Source organism: Semicossyphus pulcher, unplaced genomic scaffold, assembly GCF_022749685.1.
Source record: "Semicossyphus pulcher isolate SPU_LCO1_2020_fin unplaced genomic scaffold, fSemPul1.0.p SCAF_27, whole genome shotgun sequence".
Taxonomy (NCBI): Eukaryota; Metazoa; Chordata; class Actinopteri; order Labriformes; family Labridae; genus Semicossyphus; species Semicossyphus pulcher.
Window position 1 is genome coordinate 5,195,566 of NW_027211701.1, and position 17,404 is coordinate 5,212,969.

Genomic DNA, 17,404 nt, shown 5'->3' on the forward strand with positions numbered 1-17,404 from the left:
GTATGCCAAAAATACCCGGACATTGTACTGATTCGGAAAAAATCTCCAGTATGCATCGGACCAGTCTACCTCGCCTACTGTATCCCACAATGCAAAGCGCTGGAACGTCACAACAACAGTTAAAATAGCAGATAGCAGAAGCATTTCTGCAGAAAGTGGTGCTATAGCTAAAGAACTGGAAACTGGCGCATGTTAGCATACTGCAAAATGCATTTGAAAAGCCCCTCCATACTACAGCCGAAAGCAGTATGCAGCATGTAGTATATAGTATACGATTTGAACATAGCAATAGCCTATTGGTTTTAAAGGGGACATATTTTAGCTATGCAATCACATTTCTATTATTCTAATGTCTTTTTAAATCCCGTTAGTAAAGTTTGTTTCATTTTAAAAATTGTATACATATTTTAATTTAATTATTTTTCAGAGCCTCTCCTTCCTCATGAAGCGAGCAAGCCATTTTGCCATTCAAAGGTTAGACCTTAGCCATGATTGGCTGACAGTATTTGGTGTCACCGCATAGCCACGTTTGCAATCTCACATGGCGGAGCGGAGTTGTAGAAAACATGGCTGCTCTAGGATCGGTTATTCTGCCTTATATGTATGAGCCAGAATCGCCAGGAGGAATCGGAATGTTAAGTTAAAATCTTGACGACTTGACTACAAGCTAGTGCAAGAAGGCAGCCTGAGGTGAATAACGGTGAATGATGATTGGTCAATTTCAGCAAAAGCAAGGTTCTACGTAGAAACCTGCAGCTCTTCTGAACGGCCCATTTCAGAGGCGACCTTTTTATTCTTGAAAACGTCGGGGAAAAAAGGAATTATGCAAAATGTGACATATGAGAATATCCATACTCATATTTTGCATACGATACGGCAAAATATATCGTGTATCAAAATATATGGCACTTCTTCAAGATATGGCGATAGTGCCTTTAACCCGCATCTATTCTAATGACCAGCAGGGGGCAGCTGCAATAGTTGCAAAAACTGATGACAAGTCTGATTCTATAAAGGTCGACTAGAAAACGACACCATTACTCAGACGATTTATAACCCCAGTTAGAAAATCCCTATGAGCTTAAGGTCTCAATTGATAGGTTCATATCTTCTTCAATACAGCTTCATGTTTATGTTGTAAAATTTGGTCCCATTAAAAGTAAAACAGATACTTAAGCAGGCTATGTTTTAGGGCGTGGCAACCCTTGATTGCTGACACTACCAGGGCAACCAATCAACAAGCAATGAAATTTAGCAATTAGTTTCCAAACATGGTCACTCCTGGCTACAAGATGGTGATGGGCAAAATGCCAAAATATAAACTGTCTATGATTCTTGTTCCTTTTTTTTTTTTGGAAGAACTGCCCATCATGTGAGTTTAGCGTAAAGGTGTTTTACCAACCAAGGATCCTGTGTGTTATCAATCGGCAGGTGCACTTAAATGGAAAAAATTAAAACTGGAGACGATATATTTTTATAATTTTTTTGTTTATTGGCCACCATTTCACGTTTTTTCCACATCGATTTGGATATGATGGAATGCTTTGTTAATTTCCCCCCACCGCTGTACAGTTGTCAGACCCATCACCCTGCTCTACTCAACCTCCCCTCCCTGCCAAACACACAGCACATTTATTCTCCTGTTCATGGACAACCTGAACATATTAACAAGTCATTCATATTATCACACAGCTTCTTTTTTTTTTAACATTCACACAGCACACACACACACACACACACACGCCTACATACACTCACATTCATGCAGCTAGGGCAACAAGGGTGTTGTGTAGAGCCTCTGGGGATGAAGGAGGTACAGTATGGGTGAGGGGTGGGGCTGTGCAACGGTTCCCTCCCCGCTTCAGATATAAAAGACACCTCTCAGACCAACCTGACCAGTAAACCGTACCAATCTCTTTAGTAACCGCAATAAATCTCTGACTAGGCATGAATGCAGTGCGACCTATCAGAACTGACTCAAAAAACCATCCCAGGTCTGAGATTCTGTCCACGGGCCAACTCTGCCCCAGCAGGGCCAACTGGCTACAGCTGGGCACAACGGTACATCGTTAAAAATGACAAGTCCAAAGATAAAAAAACAAAAATCCTCAAAGTGAAAGCAATTAAATAAAATAGGATTTTCCCGCAGAAAAGTTAACTTTTATTCCTTTTCGAAAATAGTCAGTAGCCGTGCTGAAATGAGGAGATTTAAATGATAAAGTGTTTGGGAATGAAGAAATAAAAAAACAAAGTAGACCCCCCCCACCCCCCACCCCCCACCAAAAGAAAGAAATAATTGGTCGCAGCTACAGATGGGGGGCCCTTCGTGCTACACTGAACGAGCTCTGTGGGTTTATTTTAGTGAAAACTTTGCAAAATAAACACAATTATAGAATGGCCCCTTGTCCCCTGAGAGATCAGTCCTTACAAACCTACCACACAAAAACTCTGGTCCTCTGGATTTCTAACAGAGGGAAAGAACATTGGCAGCCCCCCCTTACCTACGAATACAGGTTACAGCACTCGTTTAGCTCATACCCACACTGAACAATAGCAAGGTTTTTTCTTTTTTAAGAGGGGAGCAAATTCATCAGGAACAAAATAAACATTTTGACAAACTGGATCTCAATGCCATTTTTTCATTTGGTTTAAAATATACAAGGCAAACAGCTGATGTGGAGCTTTGTAGAAGGCATTGAGGTCTCCCATAGAGGTGCTGCGCCATTCCACAGAGTCCCTCCAGGTGGGACAAGACCAGTCTGGCCAGAAGAGAAGTTACGAGGTTGGAGATGTGGCTGGCAAAAAGGCCCCGCCACTGATGGACTGACTGACTAACTGGTGGGCTGGCTAGCAGGCCGGCTGACTGACTGACTGACTGACTGAGGGGCAGTTTGAGGGGAAGTATTAATGTTCACAGGACAGGGAAGGTCCACAAGGAAGTGAAGGTGGTGATGGTGACTGGTTGGAAGGGTTGGGGCGGGACTCGTCTCCTCTTTCTCTCTCTCCTCTGCCAGCTCTTACAACTCATCATGTCCGTCATCCTCGCCATCAGAGTCCTCGTCCTGTCCCTCATCCACATCATCCAATTCCTGGAGAGCAGAGGAGAGGGTCATTTATTATGACAAAATCTCTAAAATCTGCCAAGCAGGCAAGTGTTTTTTTTATAGTGAATGCATGAAAAACTAGGCCTTATTGACGACATGTTAACATCCCGCAGCATCTCAGACACCATAGGGCTAGGAAGGAGTACTCGTTTTCGGGGAGTATTCTTTCGATTAATAGAGTGATTACATACTGAAGGTAACACATAAAAATATATATATATTTACCCTGTTTCATGTGCATCAGAAAACAGCAAAAAGAGATACGTTATCTCTCATCATCTCATTTGCTAGTAGTGTTACCATGCACTGTTATGATACCACCAGGGCAGAGAAGATAAGCCAGATCAGGAAAGCAAAGGCTGGAGATGTACTATTGTTAACTTAATGGAAGGAAAAGGTTTTTGTAGGCCGGTGTACAAGAGTCCAGAAGACGTGTGAGATAAGAACTGTGATGTACGGCGAAGGTAAGTTACTACAGACTCATGGAAGGTGCTTTTTATAGAGCCATACGGAGCGGTCAGTTCACTTTTCAAACTAAACGGAAAGTTGAGGACTGTTGACACCCGCTTAGGATTGGGCTTGTTAGAGAAAGTTATCGTCATGACAACGCCTGCAATATGGTGATATAACTAGTTAATGAAAGTACTCAAATATGGAAATAATCTTAAATTTCCATCCTTCTACGCAAGCCTTAAACACTGGCTCTATTGCACAGTCTGGTTGCATGGAAGAGGCATATACTCAGTCCATCATGAGGCCACAACCACTGTCTGAACAAATCCAATCATTCGTCACTCAGCGGAATAAGTAATCAACACTGTGTCTCTACCGTAACCGCACTCGACATATAGAGCACATATTCGTTCTGCACAGCCATCATAGCCTTCATGTCTAGTCTGAGGATGGGCGGGGAGAGGAGAGGTGTGAGACACACAAAGGCCCTAATGTTGATCGAAGAGATGCACGTGCAGATTTTATCTGGAGGCTCAGGTCTCCGGGCAAAGGCCAGTAAACGGCTGCAACAGCTGCAGATGGCATTAGCGCAGAGCATTCAGCTGGGCTGCAATTAGACTTCTGAAAAGGGGCCGTGGGGATAGTGGAGTGGGATGGTGCTAGTGAAGAGGCCCCGGCCAAACCCCACATGTGCATGGATGTAGTTTATCGAAGCTTTATAACAAATCTTGGTTAAAGATGCAGAAGATGTAAGTAAAGTTTCTGGGAATGTAATTTTACACTAAAACGCTAGCTTTAACTTATTGTACATTATTATACTGTGCATCTGGAATAAGCTTGGGAAAGAAGCCATATTACTTTCTTACTTTCCAAATAACAGTTTGGATAATTTCTTTAATTGGCTACCTTATCTTTTGCACTTAGGCATCACTTCGGTTCAGTCGTGCAACCCCTCCCTCACAAAATAAAAGTGGGTCAGTTCTAAGGTTTCAGTCTTGAATCGTCATGAGTTGGTCCCCCTGATCTATTTTGGGAAGCTTCACACAGGATGAAAAATATGCCTCAAAAAGGAGGTTTTAGTGTAGGTCACGGGCATGCATCCGAATCGGATTGGTCTTTTCCTTCCTTAAACATTATGTTATAGTTATTCATATAAAACTTAACTGACAGTTTTATATTAAGTGGCTGCTGCAGGGCTGCAAAGAGGTAATCAATTTAGATTGAAATTATTAGATGGTTTACATACCTGTCCACACTCAGCTTATAAGCACATTACATGGGCAAAGTGTTCCATAAACTTAAGCTATCGAGCTAGTCGCACAAAAAAGTAGATTTGTACTTAGCTTAGCTACAATAACAATGCACTATGCTTCTTTACCCAACACTCTTGTGGACTGGTCCTGCACCAGCAGTCTGGCAGGCTATGTTCTTGCGTTTGGGGAAATAGCTTGACCTTCTTCCGGCTGGATGCTTTGGAAATCTAGTTTAATCTAGCTGCTTTCTCCCATTTCAGGTTTCAATATATGTCCCCACCAGTATAAAACATCAGAACAAAACAAAGCTGTATATATACACACACACACTTTAGTTCAAGTACATCACCAGTCTATTTTTTCTTATTTCAGCTTATTTTTATGAGGCTACACAAGTGCTGTAGCTTTACTGCATTAATGAAGCGCATGAATGCATCTTACACTTTAGTTGATCTTACCTCTGCATCCAGGTCTTCATCATCATCATCTCCTGCAGGAGCACCACCGTCCTTTCCACCGCTCTCCAGGAACTTTGAGAAACCGTCCAGTGTTCTCTCCCCGTTGTAATCAATTACCTGTTGATCAATTGTTTCTGATAAATATACTGGATCGTGTTTATCCCCAAACCCAAAAGAAAGTGAGAGCAGGTGTTTATTTGCAAAAACAAAAATATCAGAGCCTCTGACATGACTTTGCCATTTAAAAGCAGCCAATAAACTTGGTGCACTCAGTCTTCAAATGTGCCAATAAGTTGCCCAGAGGTGATCTATGAGCAGACAGATAGGAATGAGGCACATGGATGATTGCTAAAATAAGGTTGTGCATGAAAAGGACAATCAAAGGACATCTGCAAAGCAATCAATTTAAAGATTTAATCCGGTTATAACGGCACCTCATAGCTGCCTCTGCAGCCCCATCCTTTCTTAGCGTTCCCTTTGGACATCTGCATGCTTCTTTTAAGTAGGGGCACAGGCTAATTCCTGGACTTACTATGTGGTAGCCCCAGTTTATACCACTCATTTAAATATGGCTTAACTGGTGGCTGGCACGTGAAGGCCTGGTCAATAAAGTAGCACTACGTAGAAAGCAGGTGCAGAGTCTCAGTGAGAAAGAAATCTGTTGGAACCAGCACTAACATTATGGTGCAGAAACTGACAAGGCCAGCAAGCTCGGGTTTCTGCACGTGTTAACACTGCTAAATCAAGAGTCACTAATGACACTTGGGCCAAATTGGCACTGATTTTGGAACCAAATAACCACTCGTATTCCTATAACTCACAACTACAAAGGCATGTAGTAAATAGGGCAGCCAACTCAAAGAGGAGATTAAAGGACTATACATCACAAATGGAGGTTTTTGCTGGAGATTCAAAGGGAGAATATATCAATCATGTTATGTTTCTCTCTGCTTACAGATCGCATGTAAACAGGAAAAAAATATATTGTCTTGATAGTAATCAACACTTACTTTGCGTTCATCTCCTGCAGGGAAGAACTTAAGGGTGGGGAAGCTGTGGACTTTGACTGTCTCAATCTCATTGGCTGTAGAGTCCATTTTAGCTACAACGGTGTCAGTGCTGTCCTTGTACTTCTCTCCCAGCTTCTCCCAGATGGGAGTCAGCTGTTTGCAGTGTCCACACCAAGGTGCATCTAGAATACCACAAAAACGTAAGTTAGAGAAATGTTTAATCATCGCATATAAACTAAACTGTGCACTTGGATGGGCTTTAATTCATTTAGACATTGAAAGACAATATCTTGGAACATCTATGGATGTTTTATTTCAGGTCTGTACACACCGCAATATATAGCTCATAGACTGTACATAAGAAGTGGCAATTGGGGCAATGCAGAGCATTATGTTCCCATGTAGAGGGAAATGGGTGTTAGAATAGGTCATGCTTTAGGGCATGGCTACCTGTGATTGTCAAGTTGCTACCATGGCAACCTGCCAACCAGGACAGAGGCATAGCAGTGTGATTTCCACTGTTGTCCAATTATGGTACCCCTCATAAAAAAGCAATATGGCAGTGGCCAAAATGCAACATTGAGGCTTCATGCTATCCACAAACCAATGGGTGACTTCACCGTGGCTTCTTCCACCCCTTATATACACAGTTTATGGCATGCTGGGAAAAGGCGATCACACAATAAGCATGTCACATGCAGCCTCAGCTTCATGGCCTTGCTCCCCTTTGACCGGCTGGTAAACCATCCTCCTCACCTGCCAGGGAATACGGGCCTTCCCCACTGTGCATGACTGACCATAAACTGTATTTAAACATCAAGCGATGGAAAATTCCTCCAAAAATAGCCAGACTTCTAATGTAGATAGTTATAAAAATACACCAGCGGCTATATTTAAAAACGGATGTTTCCAACATCAGTGTCTGGTGACAAATTAATTCGCAGTGAGTGGGCCGAGAGGGCATTAAAAGGCCCTTAGCATCAACACATAGGTATTTGAAAAGGGCTTAGCATGGGCAAAGTAAGGAAGGGCAAGACCTGATTTGAAGCAGCGAAGCTAGAAGCTTTGTCAAATCTCCCACCTACGAGCAACTGACTGCAAGAAAATACCCTTTAAAAACAGGTGACCCCTTTTGTTTATATGCAGTTAAAATGGAAACGTCGGCTGCATGAGGAGGAACTTACAGAATTCAACAAAGACGTTCTTAGAGGAATCGAAGGCGACCTCCTCGAAGTTCTTGCCGACCAAAACCTTGACTGGGGTTTTGTCCCAGTCTTTAGGAATGTCCTGACTCATGAGGTGGGGCTGTGAGAAAAACAATAGTTTAATATAGTCTTTTAACAGAAATAAACGTGCAAAAACACATATTAAAAACCAAATTATAGTCACAGCACGAGTATAACTCTACATAAAATCCAAATTTGTAAAAACAAAAAAGCATGAATGTGTAGTTTTAACTAACCATGCATCTCTCACCTTGAGTTTACCCTCAGCAAACAGTGTGCAGAACTTGACAATACTCTCTGCTGTGATGGCGTCGCTCTCTGGCTTGTACTTGGTCATCTCGTCCTCCAGGGTGATGAGGCGGATGGCAGGGCACTCCTCTTTCTTCAGGCCAAAGAACTCCAGGATTCGCTGGTTGTCGTCAATGTCGCTGTCAATGAAAATGAACAGGATCTGGACAACAGAAGAGAGAAGAGGTCAAAATTTCTTAGATGTGACGTCACAAAAGGTACAACATGAAGATGCAAACAATGAATGAACGTTCCAGAGATTCTGGTTTTGATTTCAGATCAATCTTCATTATGCAAACAATCTCCCATGGTCTGTTTTAATTTGGTTAAAGAGCTGTACAATGTAGAGATAGACCGATATGGTTTTATCAGGGCCGATACCGATTATTAGTAGTCAAGGAGGCCGATAACCGATATTTGGAGCCGATATTCATTTGCAGTAAAAGTGAAAATATTGGAAATTTTGAATAATACAAACTCCAACACTTAACTTTGTTTAAAAGCATATGTTTATTAAACAAACAAACAAAAAGCGCAGGGAGTTCCCAGGGTCAGCAGCATCTCTTATAAAGTTAACTGAAAACGTAAATAAATAAATAAATAAATAAATAACTTCCTGAAGTTTTATTAAGTAAATAAACAAAGTTAAATAAAATTTGCAAAGAAATGAACTTTTTCTCCTCTCCGCCGTGTGTGTGAGCACTCTGCACTCTTATCGGCTGTCGGATTAAAAAAATAAATAAATAAAAATAAAGGCCGATGCCGATATGCGCCAAAGTGCCGAATATTGGCGCTGATAATCGGCCCGGCCGATAATCGGTCGATCCCTAGTACAATGTATACAGACTGCACATCAATCACAATTGAAGTTCAGAACAAATGCACTTTGATAGACTGGCAGTTCACGTACCTTGCCCTTGAATCCCTCTGAAGCTTTCTTAAACTCTGTCATTTTGTCCTGGAAGTCTGCTGCAGCTTTGGGCAGGAACATGAGAATGTGGGACTTAATTTCTCCACCGAAGATTTTAGGGGCAGTCTGAAGAAAGAAAAACATACAATTTTCACATGTTGGAATCACACTTAGACTTGTAGAGGCGATTGAAGAGGACAGTCATGTGGATTGGGGAAAGAAACATAATGGTCACATGGGTACGCATGGCTCAAGTTATTACCTGCTCTGTGAACTCGATGACCAGAGGCAGCTGGTTGGACTTGACGAATGTCAGGAGGTTTTCTTTGGTCAGCTCCCCATCAAAGGTGTTGCGCCCTTCATCAAACTGTAAGGGAAACATGGAAACATTTAGCTACAATTATTATCCACCTGTCTAATCTGCCTGTGAACACAGAACATAGATTTACCAGACAAACCACTTTAAAATATCCTGGTAACCCCAGCTGAGGAAAAAGCCAGAAGCCCAAGTGGACCTTTATTGAGTGTTAAGAATAGCTGTGCCAGTAAGAGCTGCTTGGCACAGATGTGTCAAACAATAGAAAAAAAGCACACTTGGCTGGTGGTAAGCAGCCAGCCTCACCAAGTCTATGAAACCTAAACCTCTAACCCCCATGTTGCAATAAACAAGTGAAAGACCCCTGCTGTTTATTAAGAGTTTGGGGGGAGGGGGAACCCCACATGTCAGCGGTGTTTGTATTGGGGTAAAGTTACAAACATGAATCTGAGGCCAGACAATGTCAGTGGGAGGACTTAGGCCTTGAGCTTTAGGATGATAGTCTTTCATTTTGGCAGACAGACCAAGGCCGAGATATTTTAAGTTTGTTGTTTCCTGATGAAAAACTGAGGCTGTATGATATTATAATGTAATTACTAAACAAACTATTATGTTTAATAATGATGCCTTCAAATGGGATCCAGAACAATAAGTAAAATAAGAAATCATTGGTAAACATTTAATAAAACAATAAAATGTATCATCCCTACTTTAACACTACTCATAACCCTTGTATATCGTCAGACATTTCAATTTTTAATACGTCAATGAGATCATTTACCATGTAGGTGTAAACCACTGAGCTTCTCTCAAGAACACTCTGCTCGGAGGTGGTTAATAATGACAACATCTCATAGAGAGCATTGACTGGCAAAAGTAAAGCAAAAAGAGTCCCTTCTTTACACGTTAGATTTTCTTTGCGATCATACTAAATCTTCTTATAGGTTGTAGGGTGAGGAAGTATTTACTGTTTTGAATCACAGATTTCAGGATTTATAGACCTGAATTAATCAAACACCTGGTTGCTTCATTTTTTTATTGATTGACATACTGGACTTTGACCCAATCTGCCAAATCTACCTGAGATATGCCTGAGATATGGTTTTGCTGATAAGAAAGCTTAATGATCTCTGACCTATTCTATAAGTAATGGTTGCAGTCAATTACTTGGACACAAGACAAGCTTGAACATTAATTTCTTAGGTTACAACACATGGTTAGGAAGGAACGGATGTCTATATTTGGTAGGTGATGGGGCTACTTGGAAGATACAGCTACACCTCATACAGCTCTTTACCATTCATCAGCACTAGCTCAACAGGCTGAGGTCATTTACTGGCTAGGTTTGGCAACAGGCCTAAAGGCAGGACCATGTATAAAATGCTGAAGCAACCAAGACGTACAGAGGTTAGCAGCAGAGAGCGGATACTGTGAGGTCCACAGCATCACATTACCACGTTACCAAGGTGTAGATCAAAAACTCTGGAGTGTCTTCAGCAGATTGTCTGTTGCTGCTTACACATGTTTATATTTTGACTCCACCTAGGACAGCCGTTCTTGAATCAGTATCTGGAGCCATGCCTTCACACTACTCTGGTGATTTAGAGCCCCTGAAATGGAGACTTTTGGAAACACTACTGACCCCATTTCAGTTTTAGGACTTGAGACTTGACTCTGTCCAAATGTCCTTCTCTGATTTGTTCAGGCCTTTCACTAACCATTTTCTGGAAGATGGCTTTGAGCAGCAGCAGTTACCTCCACACGAACTTATTACAGGGGCGGCTGACCTTGTTGTCTATACTGGCAGCTCTTTTGCAGTTAAATTCTGAATTTTATAATGCTGCTGCTTCCTACATGAGCAGGAGGGTCAAGTTAGTATTCAGGTGATTCCCCTTGAAGCACTTTGAGGGGTCGGAAGACTAGAAAGTCACCACTAAAGTACAATCCATTTGCCATTTATTTACAGACATGCATATATCCAGTGCACCTTAGAGGCCATGCTATATGGGTTTATATTGTGTTACTCTGAACAGAGCTTATAATCCTGTTTAAAAATCAAAATGTAGTAATTTGAATGAAGTCTTTTTGTGTCATTATGGCATCTACATGAATAACTCTGTAATGTTTAAGTATAGGAACCCACCTTCTTGAAGAGGACAACACTGTCCTTTGACACCTCAAACTTGGAGTAAACAGCATCATCAGAGGTCATGGCGAAAGGAATGTCATCTATTGCTTCAGCTGCTTTTTCAAACGCCTTGGCACCATCTGAGCTGGCATCCTACAGACACATGAGAACTTTGATGATCACTTGTGCATTGCTTTATTTTGCGCAATAATTCAAACAGCAGAATTGCTTAATTTGCTCGGTAAGCTAAACAAAGCATAATGACAAAAGTGAAGCCAGAAATAAATGATAATTGAATAACGACTTAAGAAACGTACCTTAAAGAATCCGATGACTGCCACTTCACTGTCGGCGATCAGAGACTCTGCCTCTGTGACTCCAGCCAGGGTGGCCACAGCAGGGCCTGTGCGCTTCTTCAGCCAGCTGACGATGTCATCTGCTTGCCTGCCAGCTGCAAGACAACAGAATATAGAATAACTCTAGACACTCAAGTGAGCTGTCAAAAGCCAAGGGTCAAATTTGAATGTTTTAACTGTTTAAATAAAATATGGAAAAAGTTGTTAATCATAATTTATGCACATTAGAAAAGTAGGATACACTTTCCTCTATGAACATAGCCCAAGAGACATTATCTTGACTCAGACAGATATGTCCCCGACCTCAGCTTAAATACTACAGTGCCTCTGAGGAGCTGAAGTTTAACTGAATTTGCAATGACTCAAAAGTGGCAAATTTAGCTGTAAATGAACAGAGAGACTGTTCATCTATTTTTCAGACCACTTCTGCAGTGCTGAAACCTCTGGCTAACAATTCTTACAGCTTCATGTGACAATACAGAAGTAGCTCTTTTATAAATCACTTTCAAATCCAAAGGACCATGTCGTATGGTAATAAAAATTCTAATACCAAAATACAAACTATGCCTACTATTTTTTGCCTCTTTCCCGTCAGACTGCTGCAATTTAACTGGACTTAAAATAGGCCTGGCTGTCAGACTGAACCAGTGAAGCAACATAGTAGCAATTTTACTGAGAAACACATGTTGATGAAGTGATACAGCATGTAATTTTGGTGCAGTGCTTTAAGGTTTCAGGCAGTACGTGGGAGATGGGAGAAGGGAGTTTCTAGAAGCTGGACTCAACTCAGAGTAGTCATTTCGGCACACACAAAAAAAACTTCCTAACCTACTCTCCCCTTTCTTTCCAACCAGAGCCCGGCCAGCAGAGAGAGGCGACGTGAGAAACTGCACATACCTCTGGCAGGCTCAGTCAGCATGAGAGGAACGTGCAGGGAAGGCCCTGCCCACACTTAGTCTCAGTCATGTTGTTGAAAGCTGATTGGCTGACTTACTTTTTATGCTGCTGTGCAGATCATATTTTCAGGGTAACGAAAGTCAAAAGGGGCTTGCCTAAGATTATCAGATGCGATTCTTTTTATAAACGAGGAATTTCATGACATTATTAATTATAATTAATAACTTTACTTAACAGGGAAACCCAAGATAACATCACTTTGTTAAATAAATATCCCATTCATTAAGGCACACTGGGTAGAGAAAAGACAGGTTGCTCGACAGAGAAATATACAATAAACATGTTTAATAAATAGGCCTATGACTACATTTAATAAAAGATCTACCAAATTCTGCTTTGTCATATTAACAGGATTTGGCCGTCAGTGCAAAGTTTTGACTATTTTAACCTTATTTTTCAGTTAAGCACCACAACAAACTCCTAATGGGCCTGTATGAGTTTCATGTTTTTTATCTGCAGGACACGAGCCAGTTTATAGCATTAGAAGATTTGCAAACTACTACTTTGTTTGCATTTCAGGTCACATCACCTAAGAATTTAACCAAATAAAGGATTTTAGTCATCAAGCGGGTAAAACAAGCTGAGCACTGAAAAACATGCAGCCCCTCTTAAGGCTTTTTTTACAGTGTGATTCCGCCTCATCGCCGTAAGGAAGCTACGTCCTCATGCCGACTTTATCATTCTACACTGAGCCATGCAACTCCAGCGTAAAGCCGCCCTCGTGTGTGTTTTAAGACAGCGTTCTGGCGTTGCAGAAGCAAAATGTGCGTGAGGTGTAAACAAACAGCGCGTGCTTCAAATACATACACAGTGCTGTTCCGCCCTGCCGGCTCTGCAGTTTACACAGACGCCGTTTCGCCTCTGTTTCTACCGCCGATGCCGGCTCAGAGGCTGAACGACTTCGCCCCACCATTACACCTCTGAGCGTTCTACATAGAAGACGAAACGTAACAGAGGCGTAATTATCCCGCCTCGAACTGGCAGTGTGAAAGGGACTTTAGTGTTCTGTGTTTGCAAAAGAGCATCAAGAAAACAGTTTGTTTTTTGAGAGGAAACTTTAGCAGATAATTTGGCTGCCAGGAAAAAAAACGTTTCAACACTGAAGAGTCGTTCTGAGACCTGACTTGCTTAGTTTATAGCCTCACATGCTGTTGCTCCTGCATTGCTCTGTGTACAATGACTCAGCTAGCAGAAACACCACCAAAAGGACTCCCTCTGCTGTATGAAGTTCCCATCATTGCTTCCCTCTTCAATATTGTACATCTCATTCAAGTTTGTCTGAACCAATTGTGATTTTACTCACCAGAGTACTCTTTGGGTGACTCCTTCTCTCCACCCTTGAAGAACTTAATGGTGGGGTATCCCCTCACGCCGAACTCTTGAGCCAGTTCTGTCTCCTCTGTGGCGTCCACTTTACCCAGGCGGACAGCTGACCCCTCTTTCTTCAGTGTGCCAGCAGCCTTGGCGAACTCTGGAGCCATTGCCTTGCAGTGACCACACCATGGGGCATCTGCAGGAGTTTAAGTAAAAGTAAATTTAACAGAGCATATAGCAACATACAGGTTTGCATTTTCACTGATAACTAAACCTGATTAAGGAGGCTAGAACAAACAATTCTTCAGGATAAAAAAACAAATTCTTAAAATGCTTTAAAACGAACTCCGCTTCATTTGCTCTGGCAGAAGCGTCTGGTCCCTCCAGTTCAGACAGACTTTCAATTTGGCCTGGTGCAGTCAACCGAATCACAACTATGTAATCAATACTGGGCGAGTTTAATAGACAGAGAAGTGACTGACAGAGAAGCTCTGCTAAAGCATTTTTTATGAACAATCAAGATGGCATTTTGGTTAAGGCCCATTGATAATGCCCTTTCAAATTCTAAAATGGACTGAGAGGTTCCTGTCTATTTCTAGGTTTTCTGAATTTGTCTGGCGATGCCAGGTTACATTCAGTCCACACACTGGAAAAAATGCCATGTTTATCCCAACAGTCCAAACTGATGTGTTAATTGATTTGTCTAAAAGGAAGAAAAGCTAACAATATACATTCTTTGCATTTGGGTTAACCTGGTGTTACTTATTCCAAAAAAATTTAAATAATAAAACTATCAAGTCTTTTTTTTCCCCGTTATCAAATTGAATTAATTTTCTGATGATCACCCATACAAAAACTTAATATAGAGTCAAGCAACAGATAAATAACTTTCTGAAATAACTGTTCTCTCAATGTTACCTTTTCTCAGATACTTCAATGTAAGGATTTGCTGATTCTTTCCATTTAACCTAATTGTAACTTGGACAACACTAGCTTTTGGACTAGAAACATGCAATTTGAGGACAACAGCTCAGACTCTAGGGACATTTTACAAATTAAACATTTGCTTTATATACTAATACAATATATGCCAATATTATAAACAGAAAAATTGATGAGGTAAATAAGAATGGTGCAGATCTAAGTTCATATGTTTCAGTGAAACTTCTGGTAACTTCATTTTTAAAGAATAGTTTAAATATATATATCTAAAAAAAACTACCTTGTGGATTATTAACATATTCTAGTGGAGCAGACTGCAGCGAAAATGCAGGATAATTAAATTACTACATTGGTCTCAAAGTTGATTTAGTAGCCATTGAGTTCAATTGTACATGTAAAGTCTGGCACTAATTTCAAGCAGAGAATCCCCTAATCAGAAATGCCACGTCAAATTATATGACCTGGCTGCATTGCATCAGTTCCAATTCTTGACAAAGAACAGAACTTCCCTGTTCCACGCCATTCATTGTAACGCACAGATCAACTTTTGTAAAGTACACGTCAACCTAGCTCCACATCCCAGCTCAGATCCCGCCCAGCTGAGACATACGTGGGCAAACAAAGCCTTCACCCCTCCCATCCTGAGCTCATTGGAGTCTTCCCACAGCCATCTCTGACTGGTCCACGGATTTGTCACACAATATGTGAGCAGGTCAACAATCTGACAAAAGTGTAGCGGGATGGGCCTGCAGGCTGTGAAGAAGTAGCTCATTAAAGTCTATGGCATGACAAAAAATCCAAACCTATTATTATAGCACGTAAATTGCTTCAAGAAAGGAAATTGTACACTGCATAAAAAGTGAGATTTACAGTATGAAACCACAGCAGGCAATCGAAACTAAATCACCCAGCACTTTCATGATTCACCTACTCTTACTCTTCCGGCTCATACAGACTTTATAAACACGTTATGACAACAATAAAACATCAGTAACAATGCGGCAGTCTTGTTATTATAGACGCACTGGCCTGTACTCAAGATGCAGTATGATACGCTGCTACAAGCGATCTATAATATATTGGCGCAAAAGATACGTAAAAACAAAAATACCGCTAACCAGATGTTTGCAATATGATACATTTAACTAGTAAAATAAGTTTGGGGTTACTACTTGGGCCGGTAAGAAACCGTATACACACTCAAAGCTAGCTTGAATAATGAAGTGTGAAATACTATCACAAAGAGAAAGCTCAGACTAATAAACAATGCCCCGTCCATTTTGTACATAGTTTTTACTACGAGAAAATGCTGGTGGGAAGCGAGGTGAAATGCATTCACGCACGAATGCAAAATGAAGCACGACACCAGTAAGTTAGCCACCAAGAGTAGCAACTTGTCAGAAGTGTCAAAGTTTAATGCTAACATTCTCAATGGCTGTATTTAGCTAGCTAGCCGAGCAGCCGTTGAGCCCGCTGAAGGCAGCTAGTGTTAGTCGGAGACGTATTATAGCTTTTATTACTTACAGAATTCAACAAGTATGTTGGGGTGAGCTTTGAGAGCTTCGTCGAAGTTACTTTTCTTCAGCACCAGGACATCTTCTTCCTCGGCGATCTCAGCCCGGCTGGCCACAGCCAGTGTGCAGATGAGCAAAAACTTCAACATAGTTGTCGTCGAAGGTGCTTCCTGACAAAGAAACAAGTGCTGCAGACACGGTCGGCTACGGTTTAGTAGGGAAATTAGTCTTACTTTTGGTCTTAATTCTTGTTTAAGGTTGGGAGAGTAGCTGGTATTTTGTGTCTACCGCTACTAACGTGGCACCGCACGCAGAAACCGGAGGGGTCAGCTCTAGTGCGCATGCGTATTTATCAAGCCGAAAGCAGTTCGTGTTGAAATGTGACTGGACCGCAGCGGCCTGCACCTGGAAGTGAATGAACGACGCTCCCTGCCCTGCTCGCTACTCGCATACGCGCACATCAGCCTGAGTGATAACACAGTAGGATCGTAAAAACTGCATGGAAAATCGCGATTAGAAAGCCTCACCGCGTTTAAAAAGGTCATTTTTAATATCTTAAAACGGTTTCAGTCTCCGTGTAGCTACATCGCGCGGTAGCTTATTGTTTTTGTTTAACTATTTTATAGTTATTTTATAGTTGTATAGTATACTTAGTGTCTCAATATTTTGACTTAGTATCTCAGAATAATGACTATTGAGAAAATAAGTCATTATTTTTAGAAACTAAGTCGAAATATTGAGAAAGTATCTCAATATAATGACTTACAGGACCTTTTAATTAATCCAAGTGGCGGAAACGGGTTTAGATCAATTTCACCATTTACTCTGGATTATGGTGCAATGTTTTTGAAAATGATGCAACGATGGGGTGGTGGGGAAAGGGAAAACGGCCAAGTCAAAATGATCAGCATCATTTAATGTCATGTCGAGTCAGGAAGGGCTTTTACAAACAACTCTACTTACTCTCTTGCTAAATCAAAATTGATTATTATTGACATAATTATGGATATGATTATTAGCATAATACAAACATAATAAGTTTACATTGCTACAGTTTATAAATGATCTGCAGGTACTACAGATAGGAGAGATGATGCAACACCTCAAATGATACATTCATTTCTCATTACTCTCATGGTGAGTCCTAATCCTAGCTACAGTCTGTTTTAAATTAG

At 41.1% G+C, this 17,404-nt stretch overlaps 1 protein-coding gene across 1 annotated transcript; it reads right to left on the reverse strand.

The window, feature by feature from the left end:
- Window positions 1–1,469: 1,469 nt before the first annotated feature.
- On the reverse strand, window positions 1,470–16,547 carry p4hb (prolyl 4-hydroxylase, beta polypeptide). The gene is made up of 11 exons (XM_069676993.1): window positions 16,240–16,547; window positions 13,763–13,969; window positions 11,464–11,597; window positions 11,162–11,299; window positions 8,965–9,069; window positions 8,703–8,828; window positions 7,755–7,955; window positions 7,463–7,583; window positions 6,279–6,460; window positions 5,269–5,385; window positions 1,470–3,089 (listed from the first exon to the last, which is right to left on the reverse strand). Exons 1-11 carry the CDS (start codon window positions 16,376–16,378, stop codon window positions 3,018–3,020), a joined length of 1,542 nt encoding a protein of 513 aa, XP_069533094.1. The 5' UTR covers window positions 16,379–16,547; the 3' UTR covers window positions 1,470–3,017.
- Between the last annotated feature and the right edge of the window lie 857 nt (window positions 16,548–17,404).